The 20,098-nt window shown below is 47.1% G+C and overlaps 1 protein-coding gene across 2 annotated transcripts in view; it reads right to left on the reverse strand.

The window, feature by feature from the left end:
* Nucleotides 1-10,628: 10,628 nt before the first annotated feature.
* EXD2 (exonuclease 3'-5' domain containing 2) overlaps nt 10,629-20,098 on the reverse strand; it is a 79,742-nt gene continuing 70,272 nt past the window's right edge. The window contains exons 9-10 of one of the 2 annotated variants that reach the window (XM_015562039.1): nt 18,010-18,244; nt 10,629-11,572 (exon numbers count right to left, since the gene is read on the reverse strand). In XM_015562039.1, coding sequence (XP_015417525.1) covers nt 18,028-18,244 — 217 coding nt within the window. In that variant the 3' untranslated portion in view covers nt 10,629-11,572; nt 18,010-18,027. Of the gene's footprint in view, nt 11,573-16,877; nt 18,245-20,098 lie in introns of those variants that run through there. The other variant, XM_006760761.2, reaches the window with a different exon arrangement.

Below are 20,098 nucleotides of genomic sequence, written 5' to 3' on the forward strand. Positions count from 1 at the left end.
GAGTGCTTGCTCCTTAGGAATCAGGCCCCATAGGCATCTCCAGACAAGAAAGTATAAGGGAACCGCCCTCCTGCCGTCCCCACTTCACACAGGCTTTCCATCAGCCAGGTTGTCACTGGCTGCTCCCCTCATCCCAGCCTGGTCTATGCATGTCCAGTCGCTTTTGGTCTTGAGAGAACTATGGGAGAAGATGTGGGATCCCAACTCATCCGATTAATCCCCAGTGAAAGGCTCCAAACTCAGCCCTAGGCATGGGGGTGAAGCTGGACCATACCAAGCTGAAATCAGCTGGTGGGGTGTCTGATGGCCCCAGAAGGGGGGCTCTATGAGGAGAGGGAAGGAAGGAGGAGCTGGAATTTGGCAAAATTTGGAATTTCTACAAGTCTCACCCCTTACTCCCCAGGGCTCCGTGGTGAGGATGCTACACATCTGCACCAAATTGTCACTCCCTGGCAGCTCTGTCCCAAAGAGAAACCTTCCCCATTCTCCCCGCAACCCTCACCAGAAAACCCCACAGGAGCCGTGGCCTCTCTGGACGGCGTTAGACTTCACAGCCAACCCTTCCTTAGATGGACACAATCAACTCTCCTGGGGCCCAGGGCAAGGGGGCAGGTAATTACCATGCTCATGTGACCAGGGGAATTTGACACAGAGGTTGAGTGATGGGCCTCAAGCCACTGGAAGAGATGGGCACGAGCAGCTGCTACCTCGGCCGCAGCCCATGGTCTTTCTTCCAGAGTCTAATCCCAAACAGGCACAGAGCTGCGCCTCGGCGTCCCTGATACGGATTTCCGTGTTCAGAGATGATGGTGAGCACTGCTTCCTCTCCTGTCCTAGGAATGGATTCCAGCAGAACCATAGAATCAAAGCGACACCTAAGAGACAGTGTTGGCTAACATTCGTTGAACCTCAAAAAACAACAAGCGTGATAATAATAGCGGCATTTCACTGAGCACATAGCAGGTGACAGCTGCTGCGCGGCATCTCACACACAGTATCTGTCACACACCCACACCCGTAGGCAGAACGCGGGGGCTCCGTGTGGCTCTCGACTGCCAAGTCCTGCAGCAGGTAAGTGGTGGGGCTGGGTCTCAGTCCACTTTCCCTGCCAGTGTCTGGGCACTAGTGCAGGGCTTCTGAGGCCACTGGGCAGGCTGCAGGGAGGTCAGAAGTGCTGTTTGCAGGGACCCCGCTTCTCCTTCTGGGCCTCCACTTCCCTCTCTGTAAAAGGAGGATGGCTCTAAGACAGCGGTTCTCAACCTGTGGGTCGCAACCCCTTTGGGGGTCAACCGACCCTTTCACAGGGGTCGCCTAAGACCATAGGAAAACACATATATAATTACGTAGTGTTTTCGTGATTAATCACTATGCTTTAATTATGTTCAATTTGTAACAATAAAAATACCTACTGCATATCAGATATTTACATTACGATTCATAACAGTAGCAACATTACAGTTATGAAGTACCAGCAAAAATAATTTTATGATTGGGGATCACCACAACATGAGGAACTGTATTAAAGGGTCGCGGAATTAGGAAGGTTGAGAACCACTGCTCTAAGAGATGACCTCTAAGATCCCTCCGATTACACTATTTTGGGCTTCCAGTTCCTTAGGCATATTCTCCATTGTGGCTTTACTCTTGGGCATGGTCTCCTTCTAACACTGCTTACGCCAGCACTGAGGTAAGCTGGACGAAGTGCCATGTGTCCCTGGCACTCCCAGAGGCCCCAGGGAACTCTGCCCGTGTATTTGATGCCGGATTTGGGTAGTGGGTGGATTACAGAAAGGAAAAAGCGTAAACCTCAGTGTAAGGCCCTAGCTCTGGAGTTTGAGAACCTGAACTGAAATGCTGGCTCTGTCACATATTAGGAGAGTGACTTGAGCAAATTCTTAACTCCTCTTAGCCTCAGTTTCCTCAGCTGTAAAATGGGGCATGACAGCTCTTAACTTGCAGCATTGCTGGGAAAAGTAGGATGAAATAAAGCATGCAAAACCCAGTGCCTGGTAACCGGCCAAGTCCCCTGGAGGCGCCCTCTCACAGGTGCTGCTGCTGGCTGCTGGGTGAGGGGGACTCCTGAAGGGCTGCCAGGGCACACACACGGGGTTGCTGGCCGGTGCTGAGAAAGAGTACAGGCCCCAGGCAGGCCTCTCAGCCACACCCAAGGTCCATCAAGGACAATCGCCTGCCCTGCATTTGGATGGCTGCCTCTTCCAGTCTCTGCTGCATAGACTGGAGGGAGGGCTGGAGAGTTTGGGTGGGGGGGTATGCAAGGCCCCACCCTTTGCTGGTGTCTGTTCTTGATGGCATACCCATTGCCTTGAGACCCGAGGCCACCTCAGAAGCCTCTTGTCCCATCTGCAGCTGCAGTGGAGGCCCGGGAGCTGGATGAGGGGAACAGCTTAGACCCCCATGCCTACTCTAAGCAGGAAAGGAGGCAGGGAGGGTGGACAGGATGTATGTTACCATGCAACAGGCACTGTGCTGATACACGGTCTCTGAATACTCCCTAAGAGCCTGTGAGGCAAGTGTGACCATTTCCTCATCACAGAGAGAGACTGATGCCTGCAGAGGTCAGGCAGCCACCAAGGGGTGCCGCTGCTCCCCACGGACAGGTGTCCGCATTTAATGCGCCAGTGTGTCTAAGGGACAGTTATTTATAAGTTAAGTTTACATAAACTGTGGTAGATGGGGGAGGAGACCTGGCTCTGTGTAAGGAGCTCAAAGAGTCTACTTATTAGTCATCATACTATTTGTCTGATAACCATGGCTTTTCATATCAGTTTCTGCTACTGTACTGTCAGCTCCTTGCAGGGCAGGGGTTCTGATATGTTTTGGTTACTGCTGTCTTCTCTACGCTTAGAACACTGCTTGGCATGTAGTGGTACATAGTACATGCGCATTAAGTATTTGTTGATAGAAGTAAAGAGGGGAGACAGAGGTCGGGAAAAGGGTAGGGTAGCTCCGTGAAACATGCACTTCTCTTTTTTAAAAATATATTTTTACTAGAGGCCCAGTGCACAAAATTTGTGCACAGGTAGGGTCTCTAGGCCTAGCTGGCAATCGGGACCTTCTGGCTGCCCCCTGGTGGTCAGCACATGTCTTAGTGAATGATTGAACTCCCGGTCTCCAGGTAGAACTCCCGAGGGGACAGCTTGCATATTAGCCTTATATATATACTAGAGGCCTGATGCATGAAAATGTGTGCAAGAGTAGGCCTTCCCTCTGGTACCCGGGGCCTGGGCTTCCCTCCTGCGGCTGCCAGCAGGCACCCAGGGTCCGGGCTGCTTCCCTCCTCTGGCCACTGGCAAGCACCGAGGACCCGGACTGGCTTCCCTCAGGCCGCCCGCAGGCACCCGGGGCCCGGGCTGGCTTCCTTCTGGCCCTGGCTTCATCAGGAAGGACATCCAGAATGACATCTGGAAAACGTCCAGTCTAATTAGCATATTACCCTTTTATTATTATAGATATAGATAGATTGATTTCAGAAGGGAAGGGAGAGGGAGAGAGAGAGAAACATCAACGATGAGAGAGAATCATTGATTCAGCTGCCTCCTGCATACCCCCTACTGGGGATGGAGCCCACAACCCGGGCATATGCCCAGACTGGGAACTGAGTCATGACCTCCTGGTGCATAGACTGATGTTTGACCACTGAGCCACACCGGCCAGGTCATGAACTTCTCTCTTAAGTCAAGCACTTGAGAGTCCAGTGCAGGGATGGAGCCCAGAGAAAAGGAGGATGCATCTAGGCTCAGTGTGGGCCAGTGCAGTGAGTAACCCAGGTCCCCTAGCAGTGCTTCCTCGGAAGCAGCAGGCTCCCTCCCCCAACATTGGCCTGAGGCCAAACCCTGCTGCCCCAGGATGAGGGGGTGAGAAAGTCCTCTCTAGTCCCATCAGAAGTCAGGGAAGGAATGACCGATTTGGTGGATAACTGCAGAAACCATGAACATTATTACCGATCATGACATAACCCAGCTGTTGCATTTAGGAATAATAGGATTGCAGAGTCTGAGGGCTAATTAGAAATGTGTCAAGTGTTTTTTTCTTAACAGCAAGGAATTCCTACGAAGGGGAAATGCATAAATACTGAAGCCATCTGGTCAGCAGAATTGGTCTGGAGGCAGAGCACTGTCCAAGCTCCAAGTCCTTCCTGCCCCCCACCCCCATTCCCACCACCTTCTTCTTGGTCCCGTCCCCTCCTCCACAACCTCTGCAGAGCGAATGGCAAAGGTCCTCAGGTCCCTGTGGCCCACAGTGTGAGGCCAGGGCCTGTCACATGCCTGAACTCCCTGGAATGGGAGTTCCTCTGAGCAGGACCTGGCAGCTTCTTTTGTGTATCACCAGTTTCTCTTTAGGCATCACGGCAGCACTTGCTAAATATTTGTGCAACAAGCAAATGAATGAATAAATACCTAAGGCAGTAGGCTGCTGCTTCTCCCCATTCTGTCCCATGGAAATGCTACATAGACTGTATAGCCAATGCCTGTTTGCCCATTGGGGCGGTATTTGCAAGTCCTTTTCTTTCCACTCCTTCTTGTACACCTACTATGTCAGGCACTTCTAGGTTCCAGGGCTATAAAAATGAACGAAGACTGACATACCTCGATGTGGGGTTGGGGGGACCAGAAGAGATAAACCAAAGAACTTATATGCTTATATGCATGGCCCATGGCACAGGGTAGGGAAGACCTGGGTGGGGGGTAGGAGCTGGGATTAGGGGAGAAGAGAGAGTGAATGGGAGATATCTGTAATACTATCAGCAATCAAAAATATATTTTACTAAGTGAACAAAACCTGATCCCAGCTTCTGAGGAGCCCAGTAACTGATAATGGGGAAATATAGATAAGTAGTCAAGATCATATAATAAGAGTTTCATGGAAGCCCAAAGGGGGTTTCTTCACAGGAAAGAAGTCATCTGAGAGCTGAGTCGTAAAGGATAAACAGGGGGGCAAGATGTGGAAGGGAATTCTGGGAAGAGGAAGAGGCAAACAAAGGAACTAAGATGTGGAAGTGTATGGGAGTCAGGAATGGTGAATGGTCTGGTGTGTATGGTGTCGGGGTGGTGATGGTAATGAGGTTAGAGAAGCAGGTGTGGGCCAGTTAACTGACATCTGCTATGCCTCTGTAAGAAGTTTGGACTTATTCTGGTAAGCAATGGAGAACCATCCCAGATTTTGAAACAGGAAATGACATAATCAGTTACAAGTTTTCATAAGGAGGCTGAAGACTAGTGGCGGGGGATCACAGTGATATTGCAATTCTGTGGGCCCGGATTAGTGCAAGAACACCGGAGCTGAAGAGAAAGAAGGTAGACACAAAGAATTTGATGATCAGTGGGAGGTGAAGGTGAGAAAAAGAATTTGAGAAGAACATGTAAATGTCCTGTGTAGGAGTCAAGTGCTTTGGTGTAGGGTAATCATGAACTGGCATGGGGAACACAGGAGGAGGTGCAGATTCCGGAGGCATGTTCCACTGAACTTGAGTCCTCTGTGGTCCATTCAGGAAGGCAGCTCTAAGTCCAGGTCTGGTGCTCAGAAAGAGGAGTGGGAGAGGCCAGTCAGGCAGAGCTAAGGAAACCAGAATACAATTGGGGAAGGACATTGCTGGTGGCTGCCCGTGTACCCGGCACCTAGGCACGGGGGAAAGGCCATGTGCATCAGAGATCAGGACGTCTGGATCTCTCATGAGAAGATGCAGAGAACTGAGTTTGTTTGTTTTTTGTCCTGCCTCCATCAGATGCCCTGATTCAAGGCCCTGAACCAATCTCTTAAGAATATTCATTTCTTGTTTTAAAAAAATATATTTTATTTATTTTTCACAGAGAGGGAGAGAGATAGAGTTAGAAACATCGATGAGAGAGAAACATCGATCAGCTGCCTCCTGCACATCTCCCACTGGGGATGTGCCCGCAACCCAGGTACATGCCCTTGACCGGAATCGAACCTGGGACCTTTCAGTCCGCAGGCCGACGCTCTATCCACTGAGCCAAACCGGTTTCGGCAAGAATATTCATTTCTTTATCAAGGACCTCACCATCTTGTACGAAGAGAGGTTAGATGATAAGATCAGAGAGAATATGAACTGAAAGACCCATGGACCTGGTCCTGTGTTTCCTTCAGTCTAACAGTATTAGTATAAATGATACTTCCATTTTTCTTGAGAAATTGGGAAGCAGAAATGAAGAGACTGTTTCCAGGATTGGTATATATTTTGAAGCTCTCAGCAAGGCTGAAAATATCCATCGATACATTTTGAAGTGTAATTTCTACTCCCTCACCAGCCGAAATAATTGAACAGGAAGAAAAAGCTGTTAATGCAGGAGGCGTGTAACATTAGATCCACACTGCCTGGAAACTTACCATTGCAACGCAATTGAGGGTTTTCACCACCAGTGTTTACAGTCACACATGCCTCCTCTCCCTGAGCCACCCTCTGAGGCCATCAAAAGGCCCATCAATATGGCTTGGACACTGAAACCATTCACAGTGTCTGGAGCTGATGTCGAAGCAGAGAGAATATTTTAAAAAACCATCCTGCCGTTTGTCAGTGTATAAATCTTGGGGTGTTTCCTCCTGGTAGGTGGTATAAAAGGTTGGGGCTGTCAGTGCTCATGGAGCCAGTAGTGGCGAGCTCTGCGGTGGCAGGGCCACGCACATCCTCCCCTCTCCCTTCGCATCCCGCGGTGTCCATGCACAGGTTGTCCTCTTATTCTAGTCTAGGATGGCACTTCTCCCTCCAGCCCAACAAAAACTTGCCAGCCTCTGCCTGCACAGTAGGTCTGAAGGATGCAAGTTCTTTAGCATGGGGGCGGGGGGTGCCGCCTCTAGACAGAAAATATACTTTACGGACTTTCATCTTTTCTGTCAATGCCTCTGTGTGTGTGTGTGTGTGTGTAAGTGTGCTACTTTCCAATTGAAATTTCACTTCAGGTATTCCCTGGAATATGACTTCAGGTTTTTCCAGGAATTACTGATTTCTTTCCCTGTATTTATGTCCAGTGATAAAAATGTCTAAATCCATGTCCAATCGTTTATCTTTCCTTCCATTTCTGAATCACATGTTTCTATAACGGCCAGTATCTAAATATGGAGCATTTAGTGTGTTCTTGGGCAAGGGGGTGGGGGTGATCAGAAGGTGGGAGGCCTGGGTGTGAGTCCCAGGCATGCCACTCGCTAGATGGTGACACTAGGAAGTTGCCTGGACCTCTTTCTTGTGTTTAAAATGAAATCTTTGGTACAAAAGGGCTTGGAAAGTGCTTTCTAGTGCTAGCATTTTGGGATTCTACTTATTTATTTTAATATTTTAAACCATTCCCTGCCACAGCAAGAATTATTGGCAATAAACTGAGCACAATTTTCTTTATTATCATTTGGTACCCCTGCATATATTACATACCCTACATATACACCCCAAAATTTTAAAATATTCCATTGGATCCGTCTGAAAACATCTGGATTACAGAATACCTAAAAAGGAGAAATTAGAACAGTGTACAAGAAATTGGCACGTCCAGGGATCCTCCAAGAAGGAGAACTTGAGAACAGGAGTGGGAGACTTTCACTGTACATTCTGTACCTTTTGAATTTTTTACCACATGCATTTATTACCCCTCCCATTAATTTATTTTAAGGGAAGAGTTTTCCTGTTTCTTCTTCCATAGGCTTTTCTGAAGCTCAATTCCTGGGGGAGAGGAGCCCACGGTGGGGCTGGCATCACAAGCTGCAAGCTGCCCCTCAGCCCAGGCCCTGCCTAAGACCAACTCCAGCCAGCGGCCAGCAGCCTGCTCCCCCGCTGCCCCAGGCACCGGAGGGGACCTGTGGCTGCACGCTGCTGCTGGCTGCCCTCGTCACTGACACTCCTCTGGGCTGTCAAGCTGGTATAGGGACTCCATTCAAGGTGTGCCAGTGAGGGGCTGGCTCCCCTGGCTCCAGCAGCCAGACGGGCAAAGGAGCCCAGGAGTTCAGCAAAGGGAGACGTACATGCAGCCTGATTCTCCAGATCTCGCCATTCCCTCTCAAAGACAGGCTGCCTTCTGTTTTGTTTTTTGCTAATATAACATGAGGACAGGAACATGAAAAAAAACAACCAACATACAGAAAAACAGCAAAAGGGCCAGAGGTGAGTGGGGGGAAAGGGTCATGAAGGCTCCCTTTCCTCCTGGCCCCACCCCCATGCCACTTGCCTCCACCTGGCAGAGCTGGGTGCAGCATCGCAGGGCCCCCTCCCCTAGTTTCACCCCCACTACCCGCTCCTCCACAGCCTTCCCACAGGGCACCAAGCTTCCACTGGGCCTTCCTTTCCCACCTCCGTTTCTGATGATCACCTTGGGTGGGTGCAGGCCCCTCACATCTGAGTCCCCCCATTCCCTCCACCTTTCCTCTGACTTCTGACTCCTCCTCCTCTGGCTGACCCAGTGCACTGCTCTCTGCCAGGAAACAGATGCCGCCTCCTCTAAGGCCCATTTCCCAGACAGGAGCTGTCTCCTGCCCACCACTGGGATGGTCAAGGCAGTTCCTCTATCCTCCACTCGCGTGCCTTGCACCCACCTTCTTTTCAGATATGGGTGGGTGGTCCCCCAACAGCCATGGGAGGGTGGGGGCAAGAGGACAACTGAGAGCCTTGGCAGAGTCCGGCTCGGAGCAGCAGACAGGCGTGCACATGGTAGAGCAGACAGACAGACTCCACGAGATATAACAATACAGCCCAGGAGGAAAGCAGCTGCAGGGAAAGATGAAGCAGAGAGTGCAGACCAATGAAGTGTCCTAAGTACTAAGGCCAGAAAGGCCTGAGGAGACACCATCCAGAGAGCAGTGAGAGGACAACCAATGTCGGTGGATGAGGTCAAGGAAGAGCAGGGGGACTGTGAGGGGCTGGAGCCAGAGGAATGGCGCAACAGAAATCTCTCGGGAAGGGTCACTCAGCCCCCACGCTGTTGGGCTTATTGGCTACAGCAAGCAGCATCTATTTAAAACATACCAGGCCTGTTGCCTTGTTGTTTCTCTGCCCAGAAAGGGCTGGAGCCAAAGGCTTAGGGAACCATTCCAGCATTAGGACCCTGCACGGACCACAGGGCTGAGAGCAACAAGATCCCTGCCCCATCTGGGAATCACCTGCCCCTCCACCCCCACACAAGCTGCCAGCCACTAAGCTCACGGCATATTGATCACCGTCCCAGAGTTGCGTGTGTTAGCCACTTCCACTGGGAAAGACTCGGGGAGCTCCTTCCATCTTCAAGCTTGTCAGGAAGCAGATGCTGCTCAAATGTGACATCTGCTCTGAGGGGGGCTGAAGGGGAGCTCTCCGACCAGTGGGGATATTCTTAATGACGACTGGAGAGGCCCTGGTGATTGGATTACAGCAAGACAAAGAGGAGAGCATGAGAGGACGTCGAGGATAAAATGGCCCTAGGGAAACCATATGGAACTTGAATTGGGAAACACCACGAGCCTCCCTCCTTTCCCGGGACCTACTGTGTATCTTTGGGAAGCTCAGATCTGGCGAGGGCCTGACTCCGCATCCAGCTGCCATAGAGGAGAACAAAGTAGGCTGGGAGCTGGGAGCAGTGGCCAAGGAAAGCCATTCCGCCAGCTTTGCTTCCCTCTCTGCCTGAGAGGATGGGAAAGAGGGTCCTTCCTTCCCTGGCTGTTGAGCCCATAAGCTTTGTAAAATACTGCTCTGCGTGAGATTTATGAGTGATTTATTGGTTTATGATCAAATCAAATTTTGCCTGCCAGAGAAGTTGGCTTTTCAAAATAAATTTGAGGTCAGTTCAATCCAATGTTTAAAGAGGAGGCCTGTGGGAGGTGAATAACCATCCTGGTTCATGCTGTAACTTTGGAATTTTGATTGTCTGATTTGGGTCAACGTGGGTTGAGGGTGGGACTGTTTATAGAGCCACTATAGTTTGCAATCAAGCATTACCTTAAAACAAACAAAAAACTTAGCTGGTAGGTGTATGCAGGAGTTACTGCTAAAGAAATAGGAAAACAAAAAACTTGTTATTGTGAAAACTTTCAAATATATATTTAAAAAGTAGTAAGCCTAATATAAAAAACTCGGCTTCAACTCGTGGCCAATTCTGTGAGAAATACGGACGTTGAGCCAGATGACAGAGAGAATGAACTTTTCAGTTCAGGACATTTGGGTTATCCTACTGAGGCTACAGGATCCAAGTTTCTGTAAAAATGCCCCAGACTAGAGCCTAGAGCATGAAGAGAAGGGCAGAGAAACATTAGTGCTGGTTAACAACCACAGAAGAAACCTGGGACTTAATAAACAAAATAATATCTCTATATATCTCACTCTCTCGTCTCTCTGTCTGTCTCTAAAAGGAGATGGCATGCACCAGTAATAGTAACAGTGGTTGCCTTTAAGGACTGAAAGGACTAGCAAGGAGATTCCCTTTTCCTGCTACATGTTTTTGTTTTTTAATATATTTTTATTGATTTCAGAGAGGAAGGGAGAGGGAGAGAGAGAGAAACATCAATGATGAGAGAGAATCATTGATCGGCTGCCTCCTGCATGCCCCCTCCTGAGGATTGAGCCCACAACCTGGGCATGTGCCCCTGATCAGAATCAAACCCGGGACCTTTCAGCCCACAGGCCAAGGCTCTATCCACTGAGCCAAACCAGCTAGCGCCCTGCTACATGTTTTTAAAAGTTTTGTGCTAGGTGCATATATTACCTGTTTTTTAACGTAACTTGCTAAAGACAAACATCATTAAGTTTTGCAGTAACCAAGTCCACTAGAAATGGCTAAAGGACAAACTGCCTGCACTCGGACCACCAGATCTTCATCATATTTTGACCTGTCTTATAGCAATTTGCTTAGCTAGATGAATGCACAACTTTCTAATTCCAAACTGTACACCATCAAGAGAGATATTTCACATTTTAAAAAAAACACCCCCAAAACAAAAACCAGCCCTCAATGGCTACATGGGTATACACATTTGTCAAAATTTCACCACGCTGTACTCTTAGGATTTGTACACTTTACTGTATGTTCACTATACTACAATTCAATAAAGTATTATTAACAATCTCAGCCTTTGTGTACAAACAAGGCAAAGAATTTGGGGGGTTATTGGGCTGGTGGTTCACAGAAAGCTGTTGTTTTGGGAAAACAACACGATGAGGACGTTTTGCAAAAACTTGCTCTTTGGAAAGCGCCACTACAGCATGTGCTTTTGGTTAAGCATTCCACGGCTGGAACGCAACTCCATGCTGAAATGCCGAGAAGATGAGGCAAAATCTTGGCCAAGGTCAAGCTCTGCTGATGGCTGAGAGGGGATGGCAGCCAACTGCTCTGCACTTGAATAACATTTAAAAAAGAAAAACGAACCCGGAGTCATCTTCTCTTCCTTTTCTGAGCCAACTTTAGCCCTGCTCGCTGTATCCAAGAACTCCGAGGAAGCCATATGGGCTGCAGCGCAGGCCTGCCCACCCTCCCGGGCCAAACAGACAGATCCTGATTAAAAAGAAACTAAGCCAACTGACTGAGGCTCCAGTTGGCCCTATGGGATATAAGGAAAGATGTCTGAATTTTGGATAAAGGTAGGGTCCCTGTAGGAGAGGGCAGAGAAAAACATGCCAGCTTCCCTTTAGGCTCCCTGGTCACTGTTTCTGGAATAACAATCACTCTGGTAGAAAATGGGGCCCTGGATGTGTGGGCGATTACTGTCACGAGAGCTTCAAGTTTAGCATACTTGTCAGACATCACACCACACCAGGACACCGCGCCCTCTCTGGATAGAAAATAAACCGGAGGGTGGACTGGAAATGTCTTTTCTGCCAGGCCGGAGGGAATGGGTACAGAGGGCAATGTCTTTCAGCAGCTTGTAAAATGCCAACTTTATAATTTGCACATGACTGTCGAGCCTGCCAAGGTCAGCAGGCCAAGTCCAAGGCGAGTCAGGGTTATACAAAACGCAGGTCCCAGACACTGCCCAGCCTCCCTGTGAGTTCATGTCTTAGAATTCATGATGGATAACTGTGTTAACAGTGTTGGCCCTCAAATTTTCTTAAGTAATCATGATGACATAAAAAAGAATATTTTTAACTTATTGGTTTACTACTTTCCCTTTAAAGTCCCCAATTCTACTCAATTCTCTCTATACAGTATAGACTTAATTTCTCCTATCCTTGAAATGAGAAGCAGTCACTCTTTTTTCTCAGTACCCTCCCATCTATAATACTTGGAAAGCTTGCCTCATTTCCATTCTGCACTTATCTCTTATTAAACCTTATAGCACTAGTAAGGTGGCTGACGATAAAGATTTCTCTTCTTTCTTTACTGTTAATAGTGAACTGAGTAGAAACGCAAGTTCCCTAAGGCCACACACACGGCACAGCTTGGTGAGAGGAGCATTTGGATCCTGGGGGGAGCGCCAGATGGAGGCAGCAGGCACTCCCCAGTCAGTGAGGCCAGGAGGACATGGTGTGGCATCCTGCTTCCCTCCCTCCCCTCCTTTCCATGCAGTCTCCGTTCCCAGGGCTGGGGGTGGGAGGAGGAGTGCGCAAGGAGGCCGAAGACTCACATCACCCCCGGGGAAGCGCCACATAAAGAAGCAGTGGGATGAACTACAGAATGCTACAGCGAGGAAGGCCCTATTAGCACATCTAATTCCAACTCCTAATTTTACTGGTAAATAAAGAAAAGTTAAGTGATTGGTCCAAAGATACCCAGCAATGGCGAGACCCAGAGCCCAGGTCACCAGCTCACCCCTCAGATCCTTCACCTCATGACAGAACTGAGTATAGAAAAGAGCAAAATATAAAGCCCATGAACTGTACTCCCATCACCACCACCAAATAAGCGTGCCTCTTTTAAAACAACCCACATCTCAATCTCCCATTTCTTTTCATCCCATTAGCTCACTAAGCTCAAATTTTTGATTCCTCTCTGGGATTTCATCGAGACCCTGACAGCCTGAGTAGTCAGGAGCCCAACTCTGCCCAGCATGTTGCAGCCTGAGAAGGGAGATCTTTGCGAAGCAGGAGAATATAAGTAGCCTCTTCAACTCAGGAATATTGTAGACCACACGTCATGGTTATAATAATGCCGACTCTAAACTCAGCAGCTTTTGAGGTTTATGCTGGCAGAAAGGCAATGGGCGATCCATTTAGCAAGAGAGCAAAATTTAAGAATGAATAACCAATAAGGAAGGAGGACGATGCTTTGAGTTCCGTCTGGAGTGTGTGCAATTAACCACTCCATTCAAGAGAATGATCTTCATGGCAGTGTGCCCCACATTAGAAGAGGGACAAACCAGGATGCATGAACCAGGTCCTTGACACTCCCTGCGTGCAAATGAAGTCAGTTCTTGATTCTCCCCCAGCGATACCCATTTGTTCCCGCCACCCAGTGTCTAGGGACCTCCAATGGGTTGTCTGCAGACAGCTGATGAGTAGGAAACAACGGGCTGATGTACTTCCCACCTTCCCAAAAAATGTACTGGGATTTAAGCAAGAGCCTTGGTGCCTCAAGCAAAACTGCTCCAGGACTAGGGACAGGCAGAAGGTATTAGGCTCCAGCATGAGGAGGCAACATTGGTGCATACCTGAAAATTATAACTGAGTTCTAAACTAAAAATATTTGGGGGATTATGTATTATTTTTATGTTATGTTCAAGAGTTAATCACAACAACAATCATTTTTTAAAAAATATATTTTATTGATTTTTTACAGAGAGGAAGGGAGGAGGATAGAGAGTTAGAAACATCGATGAGAGAGAAACATCGATCAGCTGCCTCCTGCATACTCCCCACAAGATACATGCCCTTGACCGGAACTGAACCCGGGACCCTCTAGTCCGCAGGCCGATGCTCCATCCACTGAGCCAACCAGTCAGGGCAAGAATCATTCTTATACCTTCTCATCCAAAAAAACCCCCCCAAAACTAAAAAAAAAAACAAAAACAAACGGTTCTCACTGTTTTCCTAAGGGATTAGGTACTCTAAAAATGACCATCTACACAACAGAAGAGACAAAAGATCAGAAAGAGGAATCCTTTAAAAATATATAATAATTAGTAAGTAGCAAACTGAGAAACTATCTCCTTTAAATATAAAAAGTGAGCCCTAACCAGTTTGGCTCAGTTGATAGAGCGTTGGCCTGTGGACTCAGGGGTCCCGGGTTCAATTCCCGTTAGGGGCATGTGCCTTGGTTGTGGGCACATACCAGTGGGGAGTGTGCAGGAGGCAGCTGATTGATGTTTCTCTCCGATGTTTTGAACTCTCTGCCCCTCTCCCTTCCTTTCTGTGGAGAATCAATAAAATATATTTAAAAAAATAATTAAAAAAATAAAGAGTGATACCTCTCATGAGAATGAGACATAATGAAAAAAAAAAAGGATAAATGAATGAGTAAAAAACTCAGAGGGGCAAGGTAAACTAAGAATTTAAATTACAGTCAAATGTAAGAGCCCGAACTAACAGGCAGAACAGGAAGCTGAACAAAAAAGCTCCTTCTGCCTGCTGGGTTCCTAAGAGTCTAAAATGAGGGATTAATACTCTGGTTTCTCTTCAGATCGCATAAATCTTTCGTCTTTTACTAAAATGAGGGATTAAAATGGCTTTATTTCAACAGAACACATTTTGTCATTTGATCTCTGTCCGTGACAGGGGTGAGAATAAGTAACTTATGTCTGCACTCTTAAGAAGCAACAAATCCCTGAATATTATACTTTGTTCACTTTCAGATAGTAAATCACCAATTGCTTGTCTAGCAGAAAAAAAAAAATCTATAAATTTTATTTTAAAATAAAAACTTTCATTTTATTTTTACATTTTTATTTTCAAACAAGCAGTTTTTCCAAAAAACATTGACTGCAAAGGGCAAATGAGGCGATGGAGAGCAGGACACAGAGGGAAGCAGAGAAAGGACTCTGACCGGAACATGCAGAGAGGCCCTTGCTGGGAACTGTCCTCTGACCGCTACTCACAGAGAAGCTCCGCAGATTCACTGGAACATGAGCCACGGGGTCAAAGAGAAGCAGTCCCTTAATACACATCCCTAGAGATGCTTTCAACTTGTACTCACCCAGCAATGTGAGTCCCCTCCTCACGATCCAATCTCTAGGGTTCTATTCTAATGAAATTATTAAAGACATAGGCAAAGATTTATACATAAGAAAGTTCACCACAGTGTCACTGATATTAATTAACAAAGAACCTGAAACAACCAAAATTTTCAAGTATGGGAATGGATAAAGTCAGGTAGAACCACGAGAGATCTACTTTCCGATACTGAAAGATACAGGAAATTACTTACTTGTGATACCATGCTAAGTGAGGGGGGGAAATAGGATACCCAGCTTATATATGTATGACTCTCAACTTGGTTTAAATACATATATTACATGCATTTTTATATACCAAAAGGAAACTCATAAATATATCAGCAAAGGTTAGCTCTGTTCCAGATGGAGGTAAGATGGATTATTTTTATTCTTTTTTCAGACTCATCTATAATAAACATACATTACTTTTGTATCAGAAAAAAACAGTAAGTATTTATAGTATGCCTATTCTAAAATATCTCATTTAAAACATCTCATTTAAAATAGCAATTGTCAGCCTTAGGGAAAGGCTGCTAAAGTCCAAGGCTGAGTATCCCTGGCCAGTGTGGCTCAGCTGATTGGGCATCTTCCCGTGGACAGAAGGGTTGCAGGTTCAATTCCCAGTCAGGGTACATGCCTGGGCTGTGGGCTTGATCCCTGGTGGGGGGTGTGCAGGAGGCAGCCGATCAATGTTTCTTTCTCTCTCTTTCCATTCCTCTCTCTCTAAAAATCTTTAAAAATAAATAAAGTCCAAGGCTGACTCAGTGAACAAAAGACTCAAATGTACACAATAACTTCTGAAAAGGATGAGACTCCTCGTGTGCCAGTCTAGCTTCCTCCTCTACCGTGGCTGCGGGCTCTGTTACCGGGCTTTGCAGGAAGCTCTGCTGGGGACCTCATTCCTTCTTCTCACAGCAACCACTGCACCTTACGGTAACTGACCTGCACCTTGATTGACCTTGTACGAGTCTCTTACCTCTGAGCATGAGGATCACAAGGGAAGAGAACGAAAGAGTCCTAATCCCTGTTTCAGAGGAAGTTTTTCTTATAAAGCTATCAAAATGACCCCAAATAAGGTACATACATTTTTTAAAATCTATTTTTATTGATTTCAGAGAGGAAGGGAGAGGGAGACAGAGATAAACATCAATGATGAGAGGGAATCATTGATCTGCTGCCTCCTGCATGCCCCCTACTGGGAATTGAGCCCATAACCTGGGCATGTGCCCTTGACCGGAATCGAACCCAGGACCCTTCAGTCCATAGGCCGACACTCTGTCCACTGAGACAAACCAACTAGGGCTAAGGTCCATAAATTTTGAAACATAAATCTTGAGTTGTGTTCAGGAACCATGTATAAAAGTCTCTTCTCAAGAAGGAATATGTAACAAAATCTTTGAGTGCCACCTTGTGGCAAGTCTGACTACTGCATGACCACTTGTCCGTCTCCATGAGCTCCATGCAATATGGTCAGAGACACAGGCCCCATAATAACCTAAGGCATTGAACATATGGTCCCCACAGTGCCTGGTACTATTCATTTTTAAGGATTTCTAGCTTAGATCCCAGAAATGCCTTTTTGAGGACAAGTTGGAATGAAGGGGCAGAGGAACAACATGTAAGATGTGCATGTGTGTTTGTGGGCTGCTGTTGACCTGCCAGAGCTGCACTGTGTGTGTGTGTGTGTGTGTGTATCCATCCATGCCCACATACGATGGTACTGCCACATGGACGACTATCTCTTCCCCCAAGAATGTTTACCAACTTTATAAAGTTATGAAGAAAAAAGTTTTACAGTTACAGTCAGCAAGTTTTGTGCTTAGAAGTTTTATTTATCAGAGCAACCATCACCAACTTGGGCACAATTCCCAAGTTGATTTCATGCTTAAAGTGGCGACCTCACATTTTGAAAGAAAAAAACACCACTATTTTAAAATCTAAACACGTAAGTTAATCTTAGTGTTCCAGGCATGGGGGGAGGTGGAGAGATCCTCAGTGCAACCAAAGACTCCAGGAGACAATTAAGTGATGGAAAGAGGTCAGTACTGCAAATTGATGGAAACAGAACTCTGGAGGGACCGGATACTGATTCTGAGAAAAGATCATCTTCCGCCCAGGAAGGGATTAAGCTAAAAGCCTTGCAGTTATGGGCAGGAGGATGGCAACCAGCAGACAGTGAACAGCATGAAAGGAAAAGCACAGCAACTTATCGAAGTTCCCTGGGGAGATGGTGCTGAGGCTTCTCTCTGCCACACCTGGTGGGAGGCCTGTCTCTAGAAAATGATTCCCTCTAGTGTTAGTGTGGAAGCAAAGTAAGGACGTTGTCGCTTTGGTCCTTGACATGTCGAGGGGAGCAAGCTCAAGTGTGTGAAATCAACTGAAGTGATTCAGTTGGGAAAGGATCCCAAACAGGTGCATTGTGGGAGAGCATAAGCCAAAGAATGTGTAATTATGAGGCTGAACTGGAAAAATTCATCTGAACCCTTGATAGCCTCTCCAACCCCCGGAAGAACTTTTTCTCCCTCCCAGCCTGACGGGATTGAAATGCTTAGCCCGTTTGAGATAAATCAATATACCGAACAGGGAAGAAATGTATTAAAAAACCTGAGGGTCCTGACAAGTCACTTCAGGGAGAATCCTTCATTTCCCATCTGCACAGGGAAAGCAGAAGAGGAAGAGTAAAATAAATCCAAGACGCTCCTTGCCTCCTTGTCCACAAAAATAAAATGGAGAAGAAAAAGAATTTTCATTCAGCCCAACTAAAATTTAAAACCATAAGCTCCCCTTAAAACAAGAGCCATGCTCCATCCACCAGAAGCATTCTGGGATCGGTATGGGTTAGTATTCGGAGTTGTGTCACAGGCTTTGACAATTAACAACGTATTAAAATGGGAAGAGGTGACGGTTCCACCTTGGCTCCAGCTCCCCAGCTGTCCTCACCTGGGAGGAAAGCAGCTATCACGACAGCTTGATGGGAAGGTCTTCCCCGTATTTCCGGAGCAGCTTCTGATGGTTGTGGTCCACTGACCACTGCTGGGGCAGGTGCTTGGGCTGCATGGAGTCCAGGAAGTGCTGACGCCAGCGGCTCTCCAGCTGCATGAGGGAGCGCAGCCCACCCCGGCTATGGCACTGCACCACCTTCAGCCCATGAGGAATGTAGTTTTCATTGGAAATCCTGCCAAGATACAAAGTACACAGGGTCTGAGGGAAATGGGCACAGGACGGTCTCACAGGCGGCCCCAAATGCTGTGGGCCATGGGGCTTCCGAAGTGTGAGGGAGGCTGCTAGACGCCTAACGGGGGCTACTTTAATGTCGATGAAACAGCCTCTTTCTCATATGCCTTTTTTTTTTTTAAGTTTGGGCATGTTGCCCACAATTCAACGGAGAGCATTTGGGGATTCAGAGCTGAACTTGTGGGAAAACCAATGCATCGTGCTCGGCCACTTTAGAGGGCCCTCCTGTCTGGCTGATGAGGGTGGAGAATGTTGGCCCTGTATGTACTCCAGGGTGCTCAGTTACCAGCTCACGCCACTTTCAAGTTATTCATCCTGAACCATGCCCAGTGTTTATATGAGGCTGTTAAACCAGTGTAATACCTGAATGTAAAACGCAAGGGGAGGCATTTCTTTAGGGCCCTCCTCCTCACAAAAGGAATGCCAAAACACATCCATGAAAGTATAACATCCTGAGAAGTGCTTTAGTCACAATGAAATGCTGCGATGGCTTGCTGTGCAGCTGGTGTTGTTTATTTTTTTAAATATATTTTATTTTATTTTGTTTGTTTGTTTTGGGGTTTTTTTTGCTGGTGCTGTTTAATAGGAAAACAAATCCCTGCCTCCTTCCCAGCTAGGCTGAAGGGCCTGAAAACCTGCTCTGAAACCAGGTGAACAGTGTATTCACCTCCTCTGAATAAAGATCTCCTTTCTCAGGGGCTCCCTGCCCCGCAGACGCAGCCCCTCTCCCTGCACCCACGCCCCTCTCATCCTCCTCCCAGGACCCCACCAGTCTAGCAACATCAGTGCCTTCTGAGTATTTCTAGACATTGTACTAGTTAGCTCCCGAGCACCCCACTAATTAGTCTGTCTTTTCCCAAAACAGCTGTTCTCCTTGGTCCTAGACATCCAAGTCAGCAAGATAAATACTAGAAATGTCTGTGGCTGAAAGGGGAAGTTTGGTGGCTTTAGGAAATACATTTGGGAATTGGTTAAAAGAGCCAGTGTCCCTAATTTCTAATATGACCTTGGCAAGTTACTTAATTTTAACCACAGGGTATCTAATATGAAACTTGGAAAACAACATGTATTCTATAACCTCAACAAGGATAAAATTCAGTAATAAATTTTTTTAAACTCTGATTTTTTTTAAATTAAGATATAATGTTAGTTACCAGTAAGAAGCCTAAATCCTGCCTCATAGGGTCTGTTAGGAGAAATAATCAAAGCAAGTTATATAAAGGTTAGTAGCCTGCTAGATAAATATATCTATAAATATTTGTTCAATAAATATTTGCTGCTATAGTTAAAGTATTTTGGGGGTTTTATGACAAAAACTGGGGGGGGGGGATTCCCTCAGCCCAGCCTGCACCCTCTCTAATTGGTGACCCCTGGGATTGGGCCTAAACCGGCAGTCAGACATCCTTCCCGCAATCTGGGACCACTGGCTCCTAACGGCTCACCTGCCTGCCTGCCTGATCGCCCCTAACCACTCTGCCTGCCTGCCTGATTGTCCCTAACCCCTTTGCCTGCTTGCCTGATTGCCCCTAACCTTTCTGCCTGCCTTCCTCATAACACCTAATTGCTCTCCTCTGCCAACCTGATCGCCCCTAACTGCTCTCCCCTGCTAGCCTGATCGCCCCCAACTGCCTCTGCCTCAGCCCTCAACACCATGGCTTTGTCCAGAAGGAAGCCGGACGTCCGGAAGATGGCCGGTCGACCCGGTCTAATTAGCATATTACCCTTTTATTAATATAGATAGATTATATAGGATAGGATTGTTTAAATTGGGGGGGAGGCTTTTCAGCAGGGGAGG

This window comes from Myotis davidii, unplaced genomic scaffold (genome assembly GCF_000327345.1).
Source record: "Myotis davidii unplaced genomic scaffold, ASM32734v1 scaffold17, whole genome shotgun sequence".
In the NCBI taxonomy this organism is placed as follows: Eukaryota; Metazoa; Chordata; class Mammalia; order Chiroptera; family Vespertilionidae; genus Myotis; species Myotis davidii.